The sequence below is a fragment of the Nesoenas mayeri genome, assembly GCF_963082525.1.
Source record: "Nesoenas mayeri genome assembly, chromosome: 4".
Taxonomy (NCBI): Eukaryota; Metazoa; Chordata; class Aves; order Columbiformes; family Columbidae; genus Nesoenas; species Nesoenas mayeri.
The window spans coordinates 69,748,329-69,769,348 of record NC_137540.1 but is presented as its reverse complement, the minus strand read 5'-3'; the positions used below and the strand labels follow the sequence as shown (position 1 = coordinate 69,769,348).

Sequence of the window (21,020 nt, the reverse complement as noted above, 5' to 3'; positions counted from 1 at the left end):
TCATTACTATCTGGCTTAGGAAAACAAGAAACTTCTGTCGCACTCGGAACCGCATGCAACAGCATCTAGAAAGGGGGAGGCGTGGGGAGGGAAAATGTTACCCGGGAGCTTTGGGATTTTCTCCGATAGACTTGGTTCATTTTCTCTGAAGCTTCTGTGTTTTCTTGTTCTTTTTCCCCCTCTTTCGCCCCACTTCTCTCAATGGTCTGGTGCCCTCCGAGAGCCCAGGAGCAGACACCAGCTGGCCCCAGCAAAGGCCACATCCCCCACTGCCTGCCTTGTTCTCCCCAGCTCGGCGAGATGGATCCCTTAATTGCATGCATGTCTTTCAGGCTATTCTCCATGCATGAGCTGTCAGCAAAACCTCGCTGGAAACACTGGAATTTCACATTTTTCATGGAGATTTTCCATATCAAATGGGCGGTTTTACATTTTCCATGGAATTCCTAATGACTAAAAACCAAATATAAAATACAGCCCCAATGTTTGGAAGGACTTGCTCAGCTTGCCTGCAGGCACCACTTGAGTGCTAAATGCATGTGTGTGAATTTACTTAGCATATCATTTCAGGGCTAGGATTGGAATTGTTTTCTTGCTGTTGTTGTTGCAGATGACAGGAGAGAAGCACGCATTCATCCATTCATTCATAAACCCAACTTGTGGCACTGCACGCTGGGGAAGGGATCTTTCGCATCATTTTTAAAACAGAGAGAGCGCAAAGCCCTGTCAACTGACAATATCCATCCAAGCTGTCATTGCCAATCACTTGAATGGACTGCAGCAGAGAGTATTTTCCACAATGAGATACCAATGGGGGTGACCATTAGGTCAGGAATCTTATTTTCTCAGCTCACCAACCCCTGCAAATAAATTCTCACCAAAAGGAGAGAAAAGCCTCATTGATTTGACAAGCGATCAGACACTGCAGTTGTCATTTTCCCAGCAGTTGCTGGCATATTTTTGCCTGGTGTGCGAGATATGAATTTCCTCACTTAACCTATCAAGCTCTTAAAGGGATCATCATCCCTTTTTCATCTGCATCCTGGTGAAAAGTAGAACTCACAGCAATGAGGGTCTGAAAGCAAAATACCGTCCTCGGCTTTAATATATTATTAGCTGATTCACAACAAAGTTTGCACAGGGGGTCTGCTGTGTTGTTAATACTCAGACATACTTGTTCAACCCACAATACGACCCTATCAATACCCATTTTAATTTGTAACATGTCTTTACTAAGTTCATTTTGTTTTCCTTTATGAACGCATGAAAAGCAAACCAAGAAGGGTGATGAAAGCAAGAAAACTGGCATTCTTTGATGAAAGAAATCACACGTTCTGGTCATGTTTTTAGACACGTACATCAGGTTTTCACAACCTTTCTAAAATACCACACTAATGCAAAAACAAACAAACAAACATCCTTATCAGCAAAGGGCTTAAATTCTACTTGTGGTTCTATGGTCCTGGAAGACAAAGTCTGTTTTACTCCATGCGACCCAAATCCACTTCACCTCTGGGAATTACAGCTTGAAAATTCATTGCTTAGGATTTTGTCAGAGGGAATATCTTAGAATCATCCAAAATGAGTTTATTTACTGATATAAAAACATAGGCTTGGTGACTTTTTCACAGGAAGGTTCTTCAGGAATATTTTGTAGCCCCCGAAGAGCAGGTCCGAGCCTGCGGGGATGCCAGGCCCAGCTTTAACCACAGCGAGGATCTGAATCCGAGTTCCCCGAGTGACATCTTCGCTTATTTCCTTAAATACAAAAGTTTGCTGCACAGAAACCTTTCACATCGTGAGAAGCCCATCCCTGCCCAGTTCTAACACTTTCTGAAGAGCTCGACATCTGCTTGAGTACAACAACCTCAACCAGCCCCAACCTGTACTTCCATCCAGCCATCCTTCATTTAGTTCCCAGTAACAGAACTGCATTAGGTTTCGCTTAATCCATGACGTGATGACTATACAGAGAAATAATGGCATCCACTCATACTGAAAGCATTTTGTGTGGACATTTCAGTAATTTTTAAAAAACTATATATACAATATTTTCACGCCAAAAATTAATATTTTTATATTTACTATTGGGAGGAGAAACAGACCATGTCAGAATACGCCTTTATATGTATTCTAAAGAATGGTCAGATGCCATTAAATAAAGATTAAGAGTCAGATAAAGCCTCACCTCTGTGCTTTACAATTCATGCCGTTCTTGCTCTGGCATAAAGATTGTTCCTGCCAATTTAGTTTGTCCCATAAGAATGAGGGGAAGTAGCTTTATGGTCAAATGTCAGAAAAATTGTAATTGATTATTTGGGTAAGTTGATAGTGTAACAGACCTAGATGCATTTAGCATCTTCAGACCATTCTTTGTTAGTCAGTACTATATATTTTCTTACTAGTCTTATCTTTGGAGTACATTGTCCTAGAAATTCTAGCAGGATACTGAGGCATGATTCTGCTTCCAGATAAGACTAGCTTAAAATTTCTTCTTTTTTTCATTCCAGATAAGTGCTCAGAGGCAGGAGACCACCACAACGCCATTATATTCCTTATACGTCTATTCATTCTAGCTTTGCCGTGCCCTTGCCATCAACGTTCAGCTACTCATGCTATGAACAGCCTCTACCCCCAGACTTTCTCTTTTGATTCCTTTTCCTCTGTGATAAATTTACCAACATTCTCTTTTCAGCTGCTGCTAATTCTCTGCTTTGATTTCACATCCAACGCTCCAACTACAACGTACAATTTTAATTCAGATGGCAACGCTTTTAGAGTACTGGCAATTCAGCAGGTAGAAGAGAGAAACGCATTCTAACAAATGTCAAAGGATATGGATTCAGTGTTCAGGAGTATTCTGAAAATAGTTAAGTGTGGATCAAATAACGAGATTAATTTTCCCTGGGAAATCTCAAACCCTCAGCAATAAAAATACCTTTCTCTGTTCTTTGCAAAAGTGTCTTCATCAAGCAATTTAAATGAGTATTTTCAGATGCTTCCACTGTATATCACTGAGGATTTTAAATGCAAACAGGCTGGTACTATCTGTCAGGAGGACTTTTTTCCCCCCCTGAAGTCTATTTTTTTCTGTCTGCTGTTAAGTTACTATTATCTTCCATTCCCTGTAATAATGGGCTTAAGATCAAGTGAATCTGGAAATGGAAAGAGCAGTGAAAGATGACAGACTTGAAGGGATTTTATTGGGACTATGGGTTGCTCCTAAGGTCAGGATCAGTGAGTATAATTAGATTCCTGGCATTTACAACAAATGTAAAGCAGCTCCGAGCTCTCTTTTGTGCGCCTGTAATTAAACACGCACTTTTACTGCCCTCTGCAGTGCTGCAAAGTTACTTTGATTCCGGCACATGGAAGCTGATGGAAAGAGCAGGAGTGAATCTTCCTCTATTGCACTCGTAATTCTGAAAACAAAGCATTTTTCAGAAGAAACGGAATAGCCCCTTTCTAAAGAATCACAAAGAGAAACGTTGTTTTTAACCACAATTAGAGCCATTTCTGTACCTCCCAGGAACTTTCTCAGCAGAAACTTGAATGGATAGAAAGCTCCCAGCATGGCCGGCTGAACCCCAGCTTAAGCCACAAAGTCAGTTCCAACTTTCTACTTAAAACTCAGTTATTTCCCAAGTGTATGAATCAGGACTTTTTGGGGGGGATAAATTAATGTGCTCCTGTGCTTAAACACAACCCAAGGGAGGTCACTGGTGAGCTCATACAATGAACAGCACTGGTAACCCAAAAATACAGGAGGGGTCCAGAAGTGACAGATGCTGGATCTTGATTCTTTGTATGGTTTGTATTTAGGTACCACCCAGATGTCACAAAATTAAATACTACATGTACAGAATAAATACTGCTTTCTGTCCTAACCAATTGAAGTCTATACGCTACATCATAACTATGTTGTTTTATTTGAAAATAAAATGGATTTTTGATGCTTCTTGAAGTTACTTCAAACTCTTTGCTACTTATATTTCGCCAAAATTATCCCTGTTTGTCAGGAAACACTCAAAAAGTAATTCTTAACCAATTATTAGTCAATCTTCTCCCATTTTGAAAAACCATGAAGAAGAAGAAAACACAGAAGAGTAAGAACTTCCAGAAAGTTCAGAATTCTTTCAGAAGGGCTCTTTTACCAGTGCAGTTTTTATAAAGAAATGCTTGATCCCCCAGGACACCTCTACACAAACCCAGACTCGTGCATACGTAGTTGCTCACTGTGGGCCTTGCCCCTGTCCCCGGGGTTTTATCTGCATTACCAACATAAAGCGGATAATCCTGAACATAACATAAATAAATACATGCATGAACAATATATTGTTTGAATGGTATTTTTGGCTTTGAAATAGATTCATGGAACAATGATGGTTTTAGCTTGGCTTCCCTAAAGAGGCTTAAATCATTGTACTGTCTTTTCCAAAACACCAGTCCTGCTCTCTCTAATTTTGTTCATTTGTGTTTTTTAAAGGAATTTAGGCTAAAGAGTCTGAAGTTTGACAGCAGTAGTTGCCAATTCTCTGTTTGAAGCAAACTCCGTTGTGTGCAACTATATACAACTGAACATATGGATGTTATTTATCCATAAGATAATTCTATTAACAGACCCAGAATCATTTTGGTTGGAATTGACCCTCAAAATCATCGAGTCCAACTGTTCAAAGACTATGAGCAAAATGCTGATGGGAACTTACAGCTTGCATATTTACCCATTACAAGACCTAAATTCTTGTTGTTACGTGAAACAAGGTAATGAACAACTATCACTATCTATCATCATCTCCCAGTCTCCAAAACTTGGTACAAATCCATATATACTGGTGATACTGCAAAACAGTTTGTTTGGTGGTTTTTTTTGAAATGGCATTAACTTGGACTTGGACAATGTGTGTGGCTTCTAGAACTACCATAATGGTAATATCTTAATACCAGTATTACTAGTACTAAATGAGTTTATGCCACATTTAACCACAAGAGGGCTTTATTCTATTGCAAAAATGTTGTTTTCCAATCCAGCATTCAGTACCTTTGAAAAAACATCCCAACTCAGACATGAGCGCTCTGTTTAAACACAATCCATAAAAACTAAGTTCTCGATGTAGTTGAAGCAAAGAGGATTAATTTGTAGGATTTAAAGACACTACTATGGATGCCTATATGTTGTAACAGTTTCAGCTCGTCTCAGTTGTTTGCCTAATACCTTTTTACACTGTACAGCTACTATGGTTCTTCACGATGTTTGCTCCACATTCCCCCGTACCTGAATTTTTCGGTCAGAGAAAGACTCCTACATTTCCTCCCCCAATACAGATTCCGAAGAACACAAGTCACAAAGTCATAAGGACAATCACAGAGAACCTGAATTACTCAAAAATATTATGTAGTTTTGTTGCGATGGATTTTTCTTTTGGCTGGTTGGTTTTTTTTTTGAGGGGGGTTGTTTGTTTGAATAGTATTGCTTTATGTATTGTCTTGTTTTAACAGCCTTTGGTACCGTACCTAGATGCTTCCTAGAATGAATACTTTTTGTGACATTATGGAAAAAGCTTACTAAAAATTGATTTTTTAGAGACAGGGACATTTTTCAGACTAATAAAATCCTTCTCCAATAGGCTCTGAAAAGTATGCATCTCCTTCAGCTATTTCAGTGGATATTTACTGGGTTCAATATTCTTATTAAGAAACCAAGTGTAAGTAACCCTACCCTTTGAAAGCCTCTAAACAATATGAAAACTCCACGGATCCAGCCTGTCTGGTTAGCTACAGCAGTGCAGGAAAACACCTTATTCTATGATCTGTATTACTCAGGAAAACAGATTAGATCTGTTAATACTTCAGGACTTCATGTAAGTTATCCTCAACAGCCTGTGAGTATCCTTGAGAAGTTCTGCTGCTTCATTTGTGCAAAGTTTAGATACAACCTGAGGTTACACACAGCACCAGTAAAAGCCAATTCACTGATCACCTAATTCACTGCGCAGCCATTGCGGTTTAACACCAAACCAGACAGCTTGAGTATCGCTACTCAGTGCAGCGTGTGAGCAGCGCGAGCACCTGAGAACAGGCAAACTGTGACACATCTAAGTGTCAGCTACTAACCTGCGCTTCAAGGTTATGAAGACAGAATCAATTTGACACAAAATACTGGTTTCCAGGCTTGCAATGTGTAATTTTCTAAAATCTTGCCTTCTCATTTCACCCTGTGCAGAAACACATCATTTAACATTAATATTTTATTCTAGGCTGATGTTCAGTTTTGTGAACTATTTCTAGCTTATTTAAGACATGAATGGTTTTGTTCTTGGCTTCATGTTACTTATTACCAACCTTTAAAACATTCATAAGTAACAAATTATTCTCAAAAGTATCTCTTATCAAAACTGTTAAGTACCATCAGTTACTAATGGTGAAGTGGCACACAGAACTGCGTTAAGCTTTAAGTGGCTGACTCAAATTAGAGGTATTGATAATTACAAAAATCTATCTATCTATCTATCTATCTATCAGTAAGTAGCCATGACTTGAAATAGTGTTCCCAAGGAGCTGTATATTTGTCTGTCAGGTCTGTTATCAGAGTTAAAAACCAGGATACTCAGAACACTTACTGCACTTACCTGGGAAATCTTGTTTAAACCCCTTTTAGCCATTACATAAAAGCATCAAATTATTCTGATTACACATGGAAGAGTTTGGCTTGACCTTATGACCATTTTTATTCAAAGGGATATAGGAAAAAGGTTCCAAAGCAAATCGCAGCTCAAGCTACAATTAGGTATTACACAACAACAACAACAATTAAGAACAACCAGGGACAGTGTGGCCAGAAAATGTGTGACGAGAAAAGCAATGTAGGGAGGGAAGAGGACTTACTCCAGGTAGTAAGCAAGATAAACCATCACTTTGCTGCCTGCTCTGGAAAAATACGTGATAGAAAGGCTCTTAACACCAGAGTGTAGCTCCACCCTAATTCTGCCTCTCCTTAGAAGTTTCCCCATCAGATCAAACTACCAGATTTCAAGATGGCCTGACAAATTAAATAACTAGTAATCATGCTTACAGCTGGGATACTCACTTGAGTTGAAAAGCTTAAGCATCTCCATTGAGCCTGACAGTGTTACAGCTCTCAGAAATTCCATTTTAGAGATACAGCTGGGTGAGGAAACTTTAACAAAAAGTAAACCAGACTCAAGTGTCCACCCAGCTCTTGTAGCAGTTGTTCCAGAGAACGGACCTTGCTAACCAGCTCATGGACACCTGCTGAACTAAACGGCTTCTACAGAGGCTGCCAAAGGTCAACAACAGGCTTACTCAATATAACTGACTCTTAAACTCACGCCAGCGGCCTGCACACAAGTAACTGGTTTTTAAGGTCTCACTCAAAGTCAGAGGAGGATGCTAACACACACACATCCGTGCCTAGTGGCAGAATCAGCCTCAGACACATGTCTTTCAGTACTTTCCCTGCATTTTGTTATCTGCAGAACATCACTAGTAGGAAATGAAATTGAAGAGTCATAGGCAAACGAAATTCCATTTATTTTTCCAGTGACATCCCATACAAAAGTAATGGAAACATCAACAACTTTCAGCAGAAAATATGTACACAATCTTATCATTTACAACAGTTTTACATTTTAAATCACCAAATTAAAAAGAACCAAGCACTTTACCTACACATTGTTTTCTTGACTGTACTAATTAATGACTCATGACTATTTACAAATTTCAAATTCAGGCTACTGCTTCTTAAAGCGTTATTGCCTGGGCTTTACTATACCAACCTCCAGTTTTGGGAGTATATGATTTCCAATTGCTTCAGAAACAGTTTTGCAAACAAAAAAGAATCTGCCTTATTTTTTTTAAATAAACGTAAAGCAGTTTGATCTTATGGCAAATAACTGCAGTAGATGAGTTTACACGTACTACTCGGCAGTGTGGTTCAGCCACATGTATTTCTCAAAGTCAGATCCTTGTAGTGAAGGTCAGAGAGAAAAGGGAACATATAGATGCTCAAAAATATCCCCCTGCTTCACTCTTGATCTGCAGGGGTACAACTGAAATTATGGACACAATAAAGGGGGGAGGGGAATAAAAACCAATAAAAATCCATAAAATCTTACTGAACTAGTTGTAATTACTTGAGGATAGCACTGCCTTTGGATATTTTTTTTTCTATTGAAAGTTTTTATACAAAAATCTGCTATACATAAATTAGAAGTTAAAAAGTCACACAACTTAATGGTATTTTTACATAAATTTGGTCCAGAGGATATGTAGAGCAACCATAACTCCGAGAACACTCTTCAACTTTACTTAAGCTTTCCTACTATTAACAGTTTATGAATCAAGCTAAACTCTCAAATTTAAAAGAAACTCCCTCTGAAACTAAAACAGTTTGCACAAGACTATTTAACTCACTGTATCAAAATCTTTAAGTGGTTCACTCAAACACACTTCCAAGTCAAATTCACCTTCCGCTCCATAGTCAACATGTCTAACTTTAGTGGGAGTGCCAGAACAGGTATCCTGGAATACAAAGTAAGTTAATAATTAGTTAAATACAGATTTAGTTATGCAATAATTCATTTCACTTCTGAAATTCATTTAGACCACCTCGTAGCAGAGGCTTACAAACACTTTGAAGACCATACAAAAACACAAGACTAGTCTTAAGATTGAAGAGATTTAAATAAAGGCTTCTGCCCATTCAACCACATTCTAAGATTCCTTGCAAATCTTTTAAGGATATATATATATATATATATATATATATACATCAAACCATTATACAGATTCAATATTCAGACAAACAAATCCAGCAAGAAAAACATTACTAGATCTTTACTGAAGGTTACTGCTCAGCTGCACTAAGGCTTTCTAGATATAAAAAGAGCCTACTTCAAAAAGTCTGAGTGCGCCAAGAAAATTACATCCTATTTTGACATTAGATATCGCAATCTAAAGTAGCATTTCTGCTGTACATCACCCTTCAGAACTGACACACTTTGAACATAAATTTTCTTTTGCAGGCTATGAAAAAATGAGATACCTGTGATTTGAGATGATCACTTAAGTTCTAACTCTCTAAACTTAGGCTACAGACATATTTGCTATAGCTAGGAAAACATCTGAATTTAAAAATTGCTTGGCTTTAAAAACAGTTCCTAAACAATGCAAATTATGGAATTTCTCATATATTCAGGCTACTCTGGATATAATCTTAAGTAATGGACCACTTATTAACAAGCATTTATGCAAATGACAGATAAGCTTACATCATTATCTTGAGAGCTTGTTTGAGATTCGGTAGAATTGCTTCTGACAGATTCTGTCTCCATCTCACCAAGATCAACAGGAACACTGTAGAAATAATTTAAAAGAACACCACTTAAATTCAGTTTTTTAGTAGTAAGATGCACTTTGTAGGCGCAGTCCTGAAAGTGATGGCCAGACAAGAGCAAAGCTACCGACAGATTATAAGGCCAGTGTTGGCAAACTGCAGAGACCAAACAGAACAGCAGGTCAACTTTAAAACAGCCAAAACGGCCAAGGTCTAAATTAAAGTCTTGAAACTGAATATTGCAACTTGTGATAGACACAAACACCCAAAACTCAGACAATTCCTCAATACGAAAGAGGACAAATGTTATGGAAGAGCAAGGGATTTTTTTTCCAAACAAGGTTTTCATCAATTTGTTTTGCAACACAAGGTTTGGCAGGCACTATACACAAAACTAGACCTCAGCATCTGAAGACAAACCAGTATTTCAACAGCAACATGTAAAACAGGCTTCAGATTGACATACTAACTCCCCTCAGGTCAATTGCAAGTAAAAGGAAGGTAAGTTAAGCCTTTGCTTTTAGATGTCATTGATCCATGTTGGTTTTAAAATCATCATCACTGTTAGGGAAAAACAGTAGTTTATTACCACAAAACTGCTTCCTGAGGAAACAGTTAAATCTGTCTCTATTCTGTAGTAACATAGTTTTATTTTGGATGTTCTGTGATCAGTTTTATTGCTTTCTATAGAAGAAAGTCACTATTTGCATTATTCTACATCTTCTGGAGCAGAACACCACAGCAGCTTGGACTGTGAACACTTGTGGCCATGATTTTAATTTAATGGTACGCTGAAATGATTTTACAATACTTCTTTACTCCTCTGTGCTCAAGAAAATACAATTTATAGCGCTGTTCTTAAACTAATGAGAAGGTTATGAAGCAGGTTCTTGTACATTGTATTGGTCCAAGCTCGATATTCATGAGAATTCCCCAGCACAGCTTCTACCACAGATTAATCTGCAGACTGTTCTGAAGGAATCAGCTTTCCTCAGTGGTCTGATATCTTCTTTCATAGAGCAGTGCAGAATGAGCTCTGATTTTGCCCAGCAGACATACGTTAAAGACGCGAGGGATATATGTATGCCTAGCAAGGACACTGGGTAAATCTATGTCCAGAAAGCTATTGCATATTTTGACTGAGAAATAACTGAATAGCACTAATTGTGGACAAATAACTAATGAAAACATTCAGCAATCACTGACTTGTCTCAAGAGGGCTATGCTGGTTTGATTTTTTGTTTGTTTGGGGTTTGTGTGTTTTTACCATGAGATTTTAAATATTAATTTCTATAAAGGTATCTTGAATAATCAATACATACATTTCTTGTAGATCACAGCCTTCTTCAGTAGGTGGATCCCACGAATGCAATGCAACCTTCCACAGTTTAATTTGCTGGTCCCATGACCTACGGCTGTACTTCTTAAATTTATTTGGAGTTCTGGGATGAACTCCTGGTATACGGTGGCATCTATTCAGATATTAGACATGAAAACCTCATTAATAATTTTCACACAGACATATCATATAGCTTTGTTAAGACTGACTTGTGTTAAAACTGATTGCCTGCTCCACAGAATTTACTGGGTTGTAATGAGCCTAAGTGATCATATTATTTATGAAAAAATATTACTGCACAATTCCAGCTCTCAAATGAAAAACTGTCATTTCCATATGAACACTTTAGTTTTTCTGTCTTCAAGTGAAATGAAAAAAAAAAAGGATTATCCTAGGTCCAAAAACTTAAGCAAGAAATTTCTGCATATAACATATTCAAAATGTAAGAGCAACTGTAGTCCTCTCTGTCTTTTTATTAATGAGAAAATTGACTGCAAATAAGTTTCATTTCTCCTAGTTGATGAGCGTAAATGAAAGAACTTACACTTTCATTTCTGCAATATCAGAAAGTTTGAAGGTATATTCCTCATGAACCAACTAGTAAAAAAGAATCCACATCTCATGTGATTGTGTCACCTATCTGTTAAAAAATGTCTTAGAAGGCTTAATTTGCAGATGCCTTCTGTTTAAACGACTCAGATACCCAGTTTAGTATGTTAATATGCTTATAAAGAACAGGTATGACTTACAATCAAATATTTAGTTTTCCAGAAACAAAAGCAGCTCACCTAGGAACTTCTTTAATGTATCTATCATATGCAATTGTGTTTTTTCCATAGTTTATCTGTTTTTGTCTTCTCATCAAAACCACTTCATCCGTCTCAAGTTCGACTGTTACAGTGGACTCCTTTGAATCAGAACTAAAGAAAAAACATTGTCAATTTGAGAGTATCAGAAAACAAGCAACACTCAAACAAACCCACACATAGAAGATTAAAAAGAAACATGCCAAAACTTTTTAAATGAATGCTCATTTGTGATGTTACTGAACTACAGTGTTAGACCAGGCTTAAATGAACTAGTTCAAACCAAGCGTTTTCAGAAGCAGCAATGGTGTATGTGAAAACTCAGACCTATCGTCACAATTTTCCTCAGCTAAGCCAGAGATTTAACCTACCTTCCAGAGGAAGACTTCCTTTCTCTTGAAAATTCATTTATCAGGAGTTTTCTTCTATATCTGTAAGAATTCAAATCCATATTCAGAATATACACAGAGAATATGTAAGGCTGCACTGTCATAGCTCATGGTTGATTTTATTTCTCAGGTAAGAGGCAGTCTTGAAGAAGTCAGCCTAGACATTGTAAACACCTTTCTACTATGGAACTGCTGTTATTGTTATTTATTATTTTTTTTAGGGGAAAACTGAAACTGAGGACTTTCTTAAGTCTTTTCCTTAAAAATCTTTTTATAGTCATGCTATGCAAACCCAGTAATTAGTGAAAGGAGATTCAAAGTAATCCAATTTAAGAGATTTAGGAAAGGATTCTTCTAAAAGGGAGCTATTTAGTGATACACATCAACACTCCTGAGAGTACACTTTGTCATTCCTGCAGGATTTAAACCAAAGCTGACCTAAAAGCAGCAGACAAGAAGACAAAGTTAAGTCTGATTTTAATACAGTGGGCAAGTTAGAAATAAGTCGATACAGATTCTACAAGACAACTACCATTTCCCCTTCTTTCCCCACTTCATCTTAAACACCCATGGGTACCTTGCAATTTCTTTGTTAACACTGGTTCTCATTTCATCTTCTTCCACTGCAGTTCCCCAATCTGAACACCGGGAAAGAGGTCCAGGGCCTTCTGGTGTTGTAAAACTGGAAAGCAAAAACAAAACTAAACTAAAAAACCCAAACAAAATAAATAATAATAAAAAAAAGCTTCTGCATTAGATTTTTTTAATTGTATTTCCCACCCCACCACCAGCATCTCCTCCATTCACAGATTGATAGTTATTTAATATGTTCATTTACAGCACTCACAATGGCTGTGAAAATATTTTGTTGTTCTATTAAAATGTCATCATTGGAAAAATCAAGCATCAGTGAGAGTTCCACCTTGAGGTTGTGTGTTTGGGCGTTTTTGTTAATTTATTTGTTTTCCTTAAAAAGTTTCTGTAAATACCTATAGAAACATACCACTGTAGCATGTAACCTAACCTACACTTACAATAACTTTAAGCTGGTGTCCTTCTTTACTCATTTACTTGCTTGTTTTCATTACACTAAATGAGTTAAATATTTATTCTTCCATGATTGCAGACTTATTAGCTGTATCAGAGGCAAAAGTTAGAATACAGAATTCAATTGTACAGCTACTTAAAATTACACAATAACATAGGAGTTTCCCCTCCATAGATCTAGTAGAGAAGGCCGAGACCATATATTTTTAGCTAATAAACAGAGATTTGCTGTGACTTTGCAAACTGGTATTTAACAACTTTGTTGTAGCCCATTTGCATCCTGAACAGATTCAGACTCTTGCAGGGGAATGAACTTATATCCCTTCGCAGCCAACAACAGATGCCTACATTCAGATGATTAAATATGTTTTCCAGTTTCTGTCTTCCCCAATGACCAGTTTTCCTAAGGTATACACTCAAAGCCATAGCCTATAGACCAGAGTTTTTTCAGTAGATCTGGAAACACTCCAGAGACTGACCAGGATTCTGCACAAAGAAGTCCCTTGAAGTCAGGGAATTAGATCCATCTGTGCTAAAACCAGTTCCAACTCCCTCCCTGCTCCCAGCTCCCAAACTGGCTTTGAAGCTTTTGTTAAATTCAAACTACAAGTTCTTTTTAGATGAAACCCAGTCACCAAATCAGAAGAACTAAAAATCCATAACAACTAGTGCGGGTCCCTCTGCAAATATCTGCCCGCTCTCCAAGGATTTTTAGCATTTGCTTATAATGATTAACTTTGCTGAAAACACAGGCCATATTCAATGATTGCTCTCCCACAGCAGAAAACAGCACAATTCCAGAAATACCCAGTTAGTCCCACCACCTGAGCTTTTTCCTCAACACTCTGTTGTAGTTTATTTTATGCTTATTTGATTCTGTATGTGTGCTGTGTATACAGAGAATTATGGAGAAGTGGGAGGGTCTTTCTCTTGATTAATTTGCTCCGTGACAGTACTGGTGCCACACGTACAAACCTTGGCCGTTTTAGTTCAGACGCTCACCCCCATGTGCCATTTCACACGTGGTGAGAAGCTCTGGTGCTGCGCTAGGACTGCAACTGCGCTCAAACTCTGCCACAGAGGCAGGAAAACAAAGCTGTAACACCCCCTCAGACTGAATCTGCTGTATGATGCAGCCTCCATCGTGGTGCTCTTCCCCATTTTGAAATTTTATTTTGACAATGTTGAATTGGCATAAACAAAAAGCAGCTTTAGCACAGGAGAACTACTTCAATCAGAGCTGAACCCAAACTAAACCATAAAGAACAACTCAATACTGAAGACGCACAAAAGCGTTGCTTATTTAGATTGAAAAGGTCTGTAAAGTTTCATCTTTGTACTCCTACTCAAACATGCTTCGTGAAATTAATTTAATTTACACTGCATATCACAATTTGAGCCACTGACCAGTGTCTTCTCTGCTTCTTATCAGCAAAGAAAAACGGGTAGTTACAGGGTAACACCCATGTAATTCCAGATTAGAAATCTAGATTCAACCAACAGGGCCGCAGGCCACAGCTCCCATCTACTGATAAAAGGGATTATGGCATCAATAGTTCAAATGTAGACAAGGCTATAAAATATTTTCCCTAAACTGAAGTTTACACGTGCTAAGGGATAAGAACGGCAGCAAGCAGTAGGATGAACAGAGTGAATGAGCTCAGAAAGCAGACTCCACCACACATGTGCTGACATGTTTAAACAATTTTTCAAGACGGTCTGTATTGCCTTCAATATGAAGACAGGTGAGTTTTAAGTCTTTAATTTTTAATTTGTCATCTCATTTAATTGTACCACAACAGTATGTACAGCCTATACCCACAAACATAATTGGCTTGTGCGGATATTCCTCTGTGACAAATGGCAATAAAGAAGCATGAAATTGCACAGAAAGTGATGAAGTATACAATTAAAGACATGAAAAATGTTTAGTCTTAAGAAGTGACTCCAAGATCAGAACACTGCACTAGAATATTTTCCCACCTTTAAAACAAGCTATTTATGAACAACAAATAATTTATAAATAGGCAGGGCTTGAAAAACTGAGTGCAACAGTCAACTGAACGGTTCCTGATGAACAAAAGACCTGTTTCTACTGCAAGCATCGCATACCTGTCCAGCCTGTTGTCAGAAGGTTTGTACTTGTTTTCATCAAAAACAGACGAATCGGGTTCATCGTGCTTCCTCCGCTTTCCGTCCACACCGCGTTTCCTCCCATGGGCCCAACGCGGTGGGGGCTGCGGGCTGGCAAACAAGACAACAGGAGCTTTATTTTATTAGCCTCTTTGAAGCATCACCCCGCACAGACATGTCAGCTTATTTATTAATTTTATTTCAAACAGAGCTTAGCGACACAAGCAGGTGCTGGCCTTAGGGGTCCCTCAGAGGCTCTTCCTCCTTGGCGTCTGGAATATTGTGTCCACTTCTGGGCCCCTCAGTTCCAGCAGGACAGGGAACTGCTGGAGAGAGTCCAGTGCAGGGCAACAAAGATGCTGAAGGGAGTGGAGCATCTCCCGTGTGAGGAAAGGCTGAGGGAGCTGGGGCTCTGGAGCTGGAGAAGAGGAGACTGAGGAGTGACCTCATTAATGTTTATAAATATATAAAGAGTGAATCTCACGTGGATGGAGCCAGGCTCTTCCTGGTAACAACCAATGATAGGACAAGGGGCAATGGGTACGAACTGGAACACAAGGAGTTCCATTTAAATGTGAGAAGAAACTTCCTCTCAGTGAGGGTGGCAGAGCCTGGAACAGGCTGCCCAGGGAGGTTGTGGAGTCTCCTTCTCTGGAGACATTCAAACCCATGTGGACACCTTCCTGTGTAACCTCATCTGGGTGTTCCTGCTCCGGCAGGGGGATTGGACTGGATGAGCTTTTGAGGTCCCTTCCAATCCCTGACATTCTGTGATTCTCCCCTCAGGAGACTCGGCGATCAGCGGCCCCACAACCCGCCCCTCACCGCCCGCCCGCGCACACAGTGTGCGGAACAGCAGACCCGGGCATTTACTCCCTCTTCCCAGCCCCGCTTCCCTCCCGGCGGCCCCGCTTTGGCCAGGGGACCCGCACCTCAGTGAGGGGCGAGCGGCTGCCCCGGCGGAGAACATGGCGGGCCCCGAGCGGCGGCCGCGCAACGGCCGCGGGGGTGGGGGGGAAACCGCGTGCAGGTGCGCGCGAGCCGCGGTTCCCGTCACCCTCGGCCCGAGGAGCGGGGGCAGCCGGGAGAGGACGGGGAGGGGGGGCAGCCGTGGGCGGGCCAGCGCTGTCGGCCGCTCCGCCAGCGGGGAGAAAGGGAGCTCCGAGTACCCGTGCTCTTCACCTCGGCCCTACCTGCTCTGCGTGCCGCCGTGCGGGCTCCTCTGGCGGAAGGACATGGCGCGGGGTGTCCTTGGAGGGCTGGAGCAGAGCGCACCGCGAGGCTGGAGCGGGCAGCGAAGAGCGCAGCTCGCCTTCCCGCTCGGCCCTTTCGCAGCTCCCGCCGGCGCTGACTGACCCCGCCCTGCGCCGGCACCGCCATGGGGACAGGTACGCGGGGGGGGAGGAGAAGGAAATAAGCCCCGCGCTGCCAGCACACGTACACCCGAGGACACTTACCACTCCCCCCCAGGCTGGTGCAATGGTTTAGCCCACTCCTGCCGGCCCCGCCCAGCCCCGCCCCGGGGCGTGTTGGCGGGAGAATCGAGCGCGGCGGCGCGCGGTTTTGGCGCGCGCCGACTGTGGGGCGGGGAAGCGAAGCGCTGCCCGTGCAAACCAGCCAAAATTAGCCGAAACAAAAGGAAACTATAGATTCCCGGGATTTAAAGATGACGGACTGCAGGCCTGGGCACGGCTCTTTAATCCATGTAAAGTATGTGATAGTTTCACAGCAGTTCAAACCCTACAGCATAAGTTTATATTTCATAAAGTGACATTAAATAATATTTCATGTGAATATTGAATAAGGTTGTTAAACACTATGAGGCTTCTGTGCAGAAGATTATTACTCATATTACTAAGCAGAGTTTTCAGATGTTTCCACAGACACAGTAAGATCCTGTTCATCTGTGACATCTGGTATAAACTGACATTTCACAGCCTGGAGAACTCCTACAGCAGAACACAAGCAGTGTTAAACAAAAACATTTTTACAGGTCTGTTGGACTGAAGGCTGGTGGGACATTCCACAGAGATGCACACAAACCAGGCCACCTTTTCTTCTTCTGGCCTTGGTGCTGCTTCTTGGGCACTGGATGTTGTTATCACAGTTTCAGAGGCACTGGTGGTAAAGTTACCTCTAGGTTAAGTGATTTATCTCCACAAGCAAGCAAGAATATTTTAAAAGGCATTCAATTATGTAACTGCCAGATTTCTGCAGGTTTGGTATTCAAAATGGAATAGGCTATCAAAGAAAATGGGATGTTTCTTTCATAGAACCAGATCAGAGTTTTCTTCCTTTTCTCAAGAGACATCATTTGCTTCTCAGATCAGCAAACACATCAACTGTTGTCAGATTAAGGTTAAAACAATCAGCAAAGAGATAGAATATTCTTAATGTAGTAAAATCAACTGACATTAGTGACATTTGGATAGTGCCTGCAGCATATGAGCAAAGTCTGTTCACTATCCATATCTTCATTTCCTTCTCTTAAACAAAAGAAAAACCACTTGAAAGATGAGCAATGAAATGCATTTGATGGACAGCAGAAGTAGCAAACAGAAGCTGGTTCAGTTGTTGTCTTTTTTTTGTTTGTTTTGGGGTGTTTTTGAGAAGCTTAACACAAAAGCTATTACCAAAGCCTGGCACTGCATATTAGAGAGACACTCTGAGTACATATTGACAAGTGTTTTGTTGGTTTTTTTTTTATGAAGTTACTTCATGCATAGCAAGGTTGAAGTCTATGGGGAGAAAAGTGGATTTGCATCTCTCCTGTAGCAATAAAGCATGTTTCCACAATCTACAACTTTCTCATGTAATTAGTTACAGAAATTAGAGACACCTGCTACTCTGACTTGTGTTTCAGGTTATCATTTACATAGAACTAGAGCTCTTGTTGTCTACAAGTTGAGCTTAGAAAGGACAGAATCAGCAGGTTACAGTGGGTAGCAGGACACACCTTCATTTACTAGGAATTGTCCAAAACAACATCATTCCAGTTGAAACAAGTATGTTACCTTAGATTAAGTAATGAAGAAAATCAGAGGAACACCACCTACCATATGCAATACCTATCTTAGTCTTTCTGCTGCTTCTTTACCACATGCTCCCATTAATTCCACGTCTCCAGACTCCAATCTTGAATAGCTCCAGGAGCACATTTTCTCTTCCTATTTGCTGATTAATATAACTTATTTTTGAAAGTTGAATAAAATGGCCTACAGGAATACCCCAGCTGAAGTCTGGTAAATAGCCTAGCAGCCCTTCTTGCCACTTTTTCAGCTTGCAGATATAAAAAGGGGCTTTCTTCAAAGCTGTGCAAGACCATACAGTACAGTATGTACAGCTGCTTTTAACTCTGGGCAGAAGGGCAAGAGTAACAAAGTAAAGGTCAGACAAGGGGCTCAGATCAGCAGAGTAAAAACTGCTGATTTTTCTTCTGCCAGAGATCACTGCAGTATTGCATCTGTGGTCTTGAAGGCCAAGAGGAAGCACCTGCTCAGTGAAGCTCACGATTGCTCAGAGGTGTTGAAGTTCCTCTCCATAGTGAATTCACAAAGCTCATTGCACATTGTCTTGTGAGAAGTGGGAGAAATTAACTTTTTTTTCCCAAAAACCGCACAAATACTATTCTAACACTTAGCTGATTTTTCTTTTTTTTGCAAAGTAATGCCACACAATGGATTGATGAATAAACACAGACATACTAACTTCCCAGCAAAACTAACAGCTTCAGAAGCAGAAAGAAATTCCTCCCTGCCAGTTTGCCTTGGCAACTGCACCAGGCCAGACCAAGCCCTCAGACATTAATTAGCAATGGTTTTTAGAAATTAAACAGAAATTAAATCTCAGCAGCTAGCTTGCTTTCTACTGATTTTTTTTTTGCATTATTTTACTCAACTTTTCAATGGTTTTACTTATTTTTTCCAATTTGTAAATAGACCAACCATATTAAATTGTTTCACTTTTTCAAATTACATCTGCATTCTCATTATATGCATGTATCTCAAAGACTCCTGCTAAGCATGTATTTGGAAATGGTGTTTTACCTGTTTAATAATGCTTTTTGGGTGTAATGTCTACATACCTAGTGCTCCTGGCTGAAATCAGTAGAAGTTTGAGAAAAGTTAAGGGAGAACTGTATTTGCTTTCCATCATGGCATGTTTTTTTTTCCCCTCAAAGGTTATACACAGGTCCTGCACTTTTCTCCTTAGAGACTGCTGTTGTAGAACGTCTCCAAAATGCCTGTGGTGATGTCAGGCTGGATCTATGCTCAGTGAAACACTAAAATTTGGAAATAGCACAACGTAAGGGATTTACCTTGAGAGTTCCTTTCCCCTTGCCTGGTCTTACCATAATTGTACAAACTCACATCTTCTGTGTGGCACCTGCACAAACATCCACGCTCCTGCAGGAAAGCTTGATGTGCTCGCACCTCTCCCACACACCACCGCAGAAAACAAGGCTGTGTTCCCACACCAAGGACATGCTTCAAATTCTGCATAGGTTCAAAACACACACAAACAAACTCTATTTCCTCCAGCCTTGCTCTAAGATAAGATGACTTGAACAGCATTTACCTGCACGCATCCAAGTGAGCCAGAGCGAGGACAGCCTGGAAGCCAGGCAATACTTTTAGCATAACACTATATAAAAGTTCCGCTTGATAAACTGAATTTAACTAGCTGTTGTAACACAATGTAGGGATTACAGCTGCCTTGCATCTTTCTGTCCCTGTCAGCAAGGAAAATCCTTCAGAAAAGCACTTTCCCACCACAGTGGGAATTTCAGGAGGGAGAGGAGATAGTCTCATCACTTTGACCTCAAAGGAGCAGTTTTAGAAGCAAACCAAAGTACACATAACCAGTAGCATTTCTGAACTGCTAGTGAAGGACTGTAACTGTACAAGCACAGATAGTGTATCATCTGTAAGGAAATTCTCCCGGTGGAAGCAAAGCAATAAAGATACACATCACTTCTTGAAAAATTAAATCTGGCTGGTGAAGTTCACTTTGGCTTAATTACAAACTGAGCACAGATTCCTGCAAAGTGGATTTAATTACAATAGGTAAAATTAATGGAAGGCTATCAAATATAATCTGAGTGTCAGACTTCACCTTTGCTTACCTCGGTTGTAAACTCCTATGTCAAAAAGCATTGCATAGATGAGTGAATGGATGGATTGCATTCCAGTTTTAACTGCTCTGTGTAGACTGATGAGGGAACTAATTAGAAGACATTATGATGGTTGTACATCCAGTGGCAGCACTGCATGAAATTACTTTAGCAGATCTCAAACCTCATATGTTCAGTATCATTCCTTTCCTTGTGCTGGCATAGCTTGTCTAAGTATCTAGAACCTGCCCAAAATTTAACTGCTGCAAGCAGATTGGTTATTTCTAGTCCAAGTATCTTCAACGGAGACATAAAAGATCTTTTAAGGACTGTTGAATTACAAGTCCGATGGATTTGTGTCCATAAATCCACTTCAGGCCTTGTCTATCATAGAAAAAGCTTAGGGGCTCCAACAGCTGAGCCCAAGTATTTAATGACAGCCTATTTCATGACTCACCTAACAGCTCAACCCTCACTGGGAGGACACCTTTCTCATGGCAGTTGTTCCCTGCCGCTACATTACAATGTACTACATGCAAATTCAAAACAAGATGTCAAAATATAAACTGAGGGGATGGACACAACCCAAATTTTACTGTAAACTCACTTCAAGAGTTTGATTTAATCTCTGAAGAGTCCTCATTTTCTCCTTTTAGCAAGGGCTAAAACCAACAAAACAAAACCCACAGCAAAAAAAAAAAAACCAACAAAACAAAACACTCTAAAACAAATTCACAAAAAAGGACTACTGAACCCGTGTATTCCTTTCACAATGGAACTCTGACAAATTATAACAGCTAAAGCAGAGTAACAGGGATTTTTAAAATCTTCAATTCCT

General features: G+C 40.0%; 1 protein-coding gene across 1 annotated transcript; it reads right to left on the bottom strand.

The window, feature by feature from the left end:
• Positions 1–7,541: 7,541 nt before the first annotated feature.
• SLBP (stem-loop histone mRNA binding protein) lies at positions 7,542–21,015 on the bottom strand. The gene is made up of 9 exons (XM_080343218.1): positions 20,195–21,015; positions 16,263–19,565; positions 15,049–15,180; positions 12,467–12,571; positions 11,872–11,931; positions 11,483–11,614; positions 10,678–10,827; positions 9,291–9,375; positions 7,542–8,541 (listed from the first exon to the last, which is right to left on the bottom strand). The coding sequence occupies exons 2-9, from the start codon at positions 16,304–16,306 to the stop codon at positions 8,425–8,427; spliced, it is 825 nt and encodes a 274-aa protein (XP_080199344.1). The 5' UTR covers positions 16,307–19,565; positions 20,195–21,015; the 3' UTR covers positions 7,542–8,424.
• Positions 21,016–21,020: the final 5 nt, after the last annotated feature.

Bases quoted from the DNA above. Each gene is read 5' to 3' on its own strand.
- SLBP (XM_080343218.1), bottom strand. From the start codon at position 16,306: ATGTCCTTCCGCCAGAGGAGCCCGCACGGCGGCACGCAGAGCAG. The intron at 15,181-16,262 runs GTAGGGCCGAGG...CTTGTTTGCCAG, and splicing joins CACGGCGGCACGCAGAGCAG to CCCGCAGCCCCCACCGCGTT. The intron at 10,828-11,482 runs GTGAGCTGCTTT...ATATCTGAATAG, and splicing joins TACATTAAAGAAGTTCCTAG to ATGCCACCGTATACCAGGAG.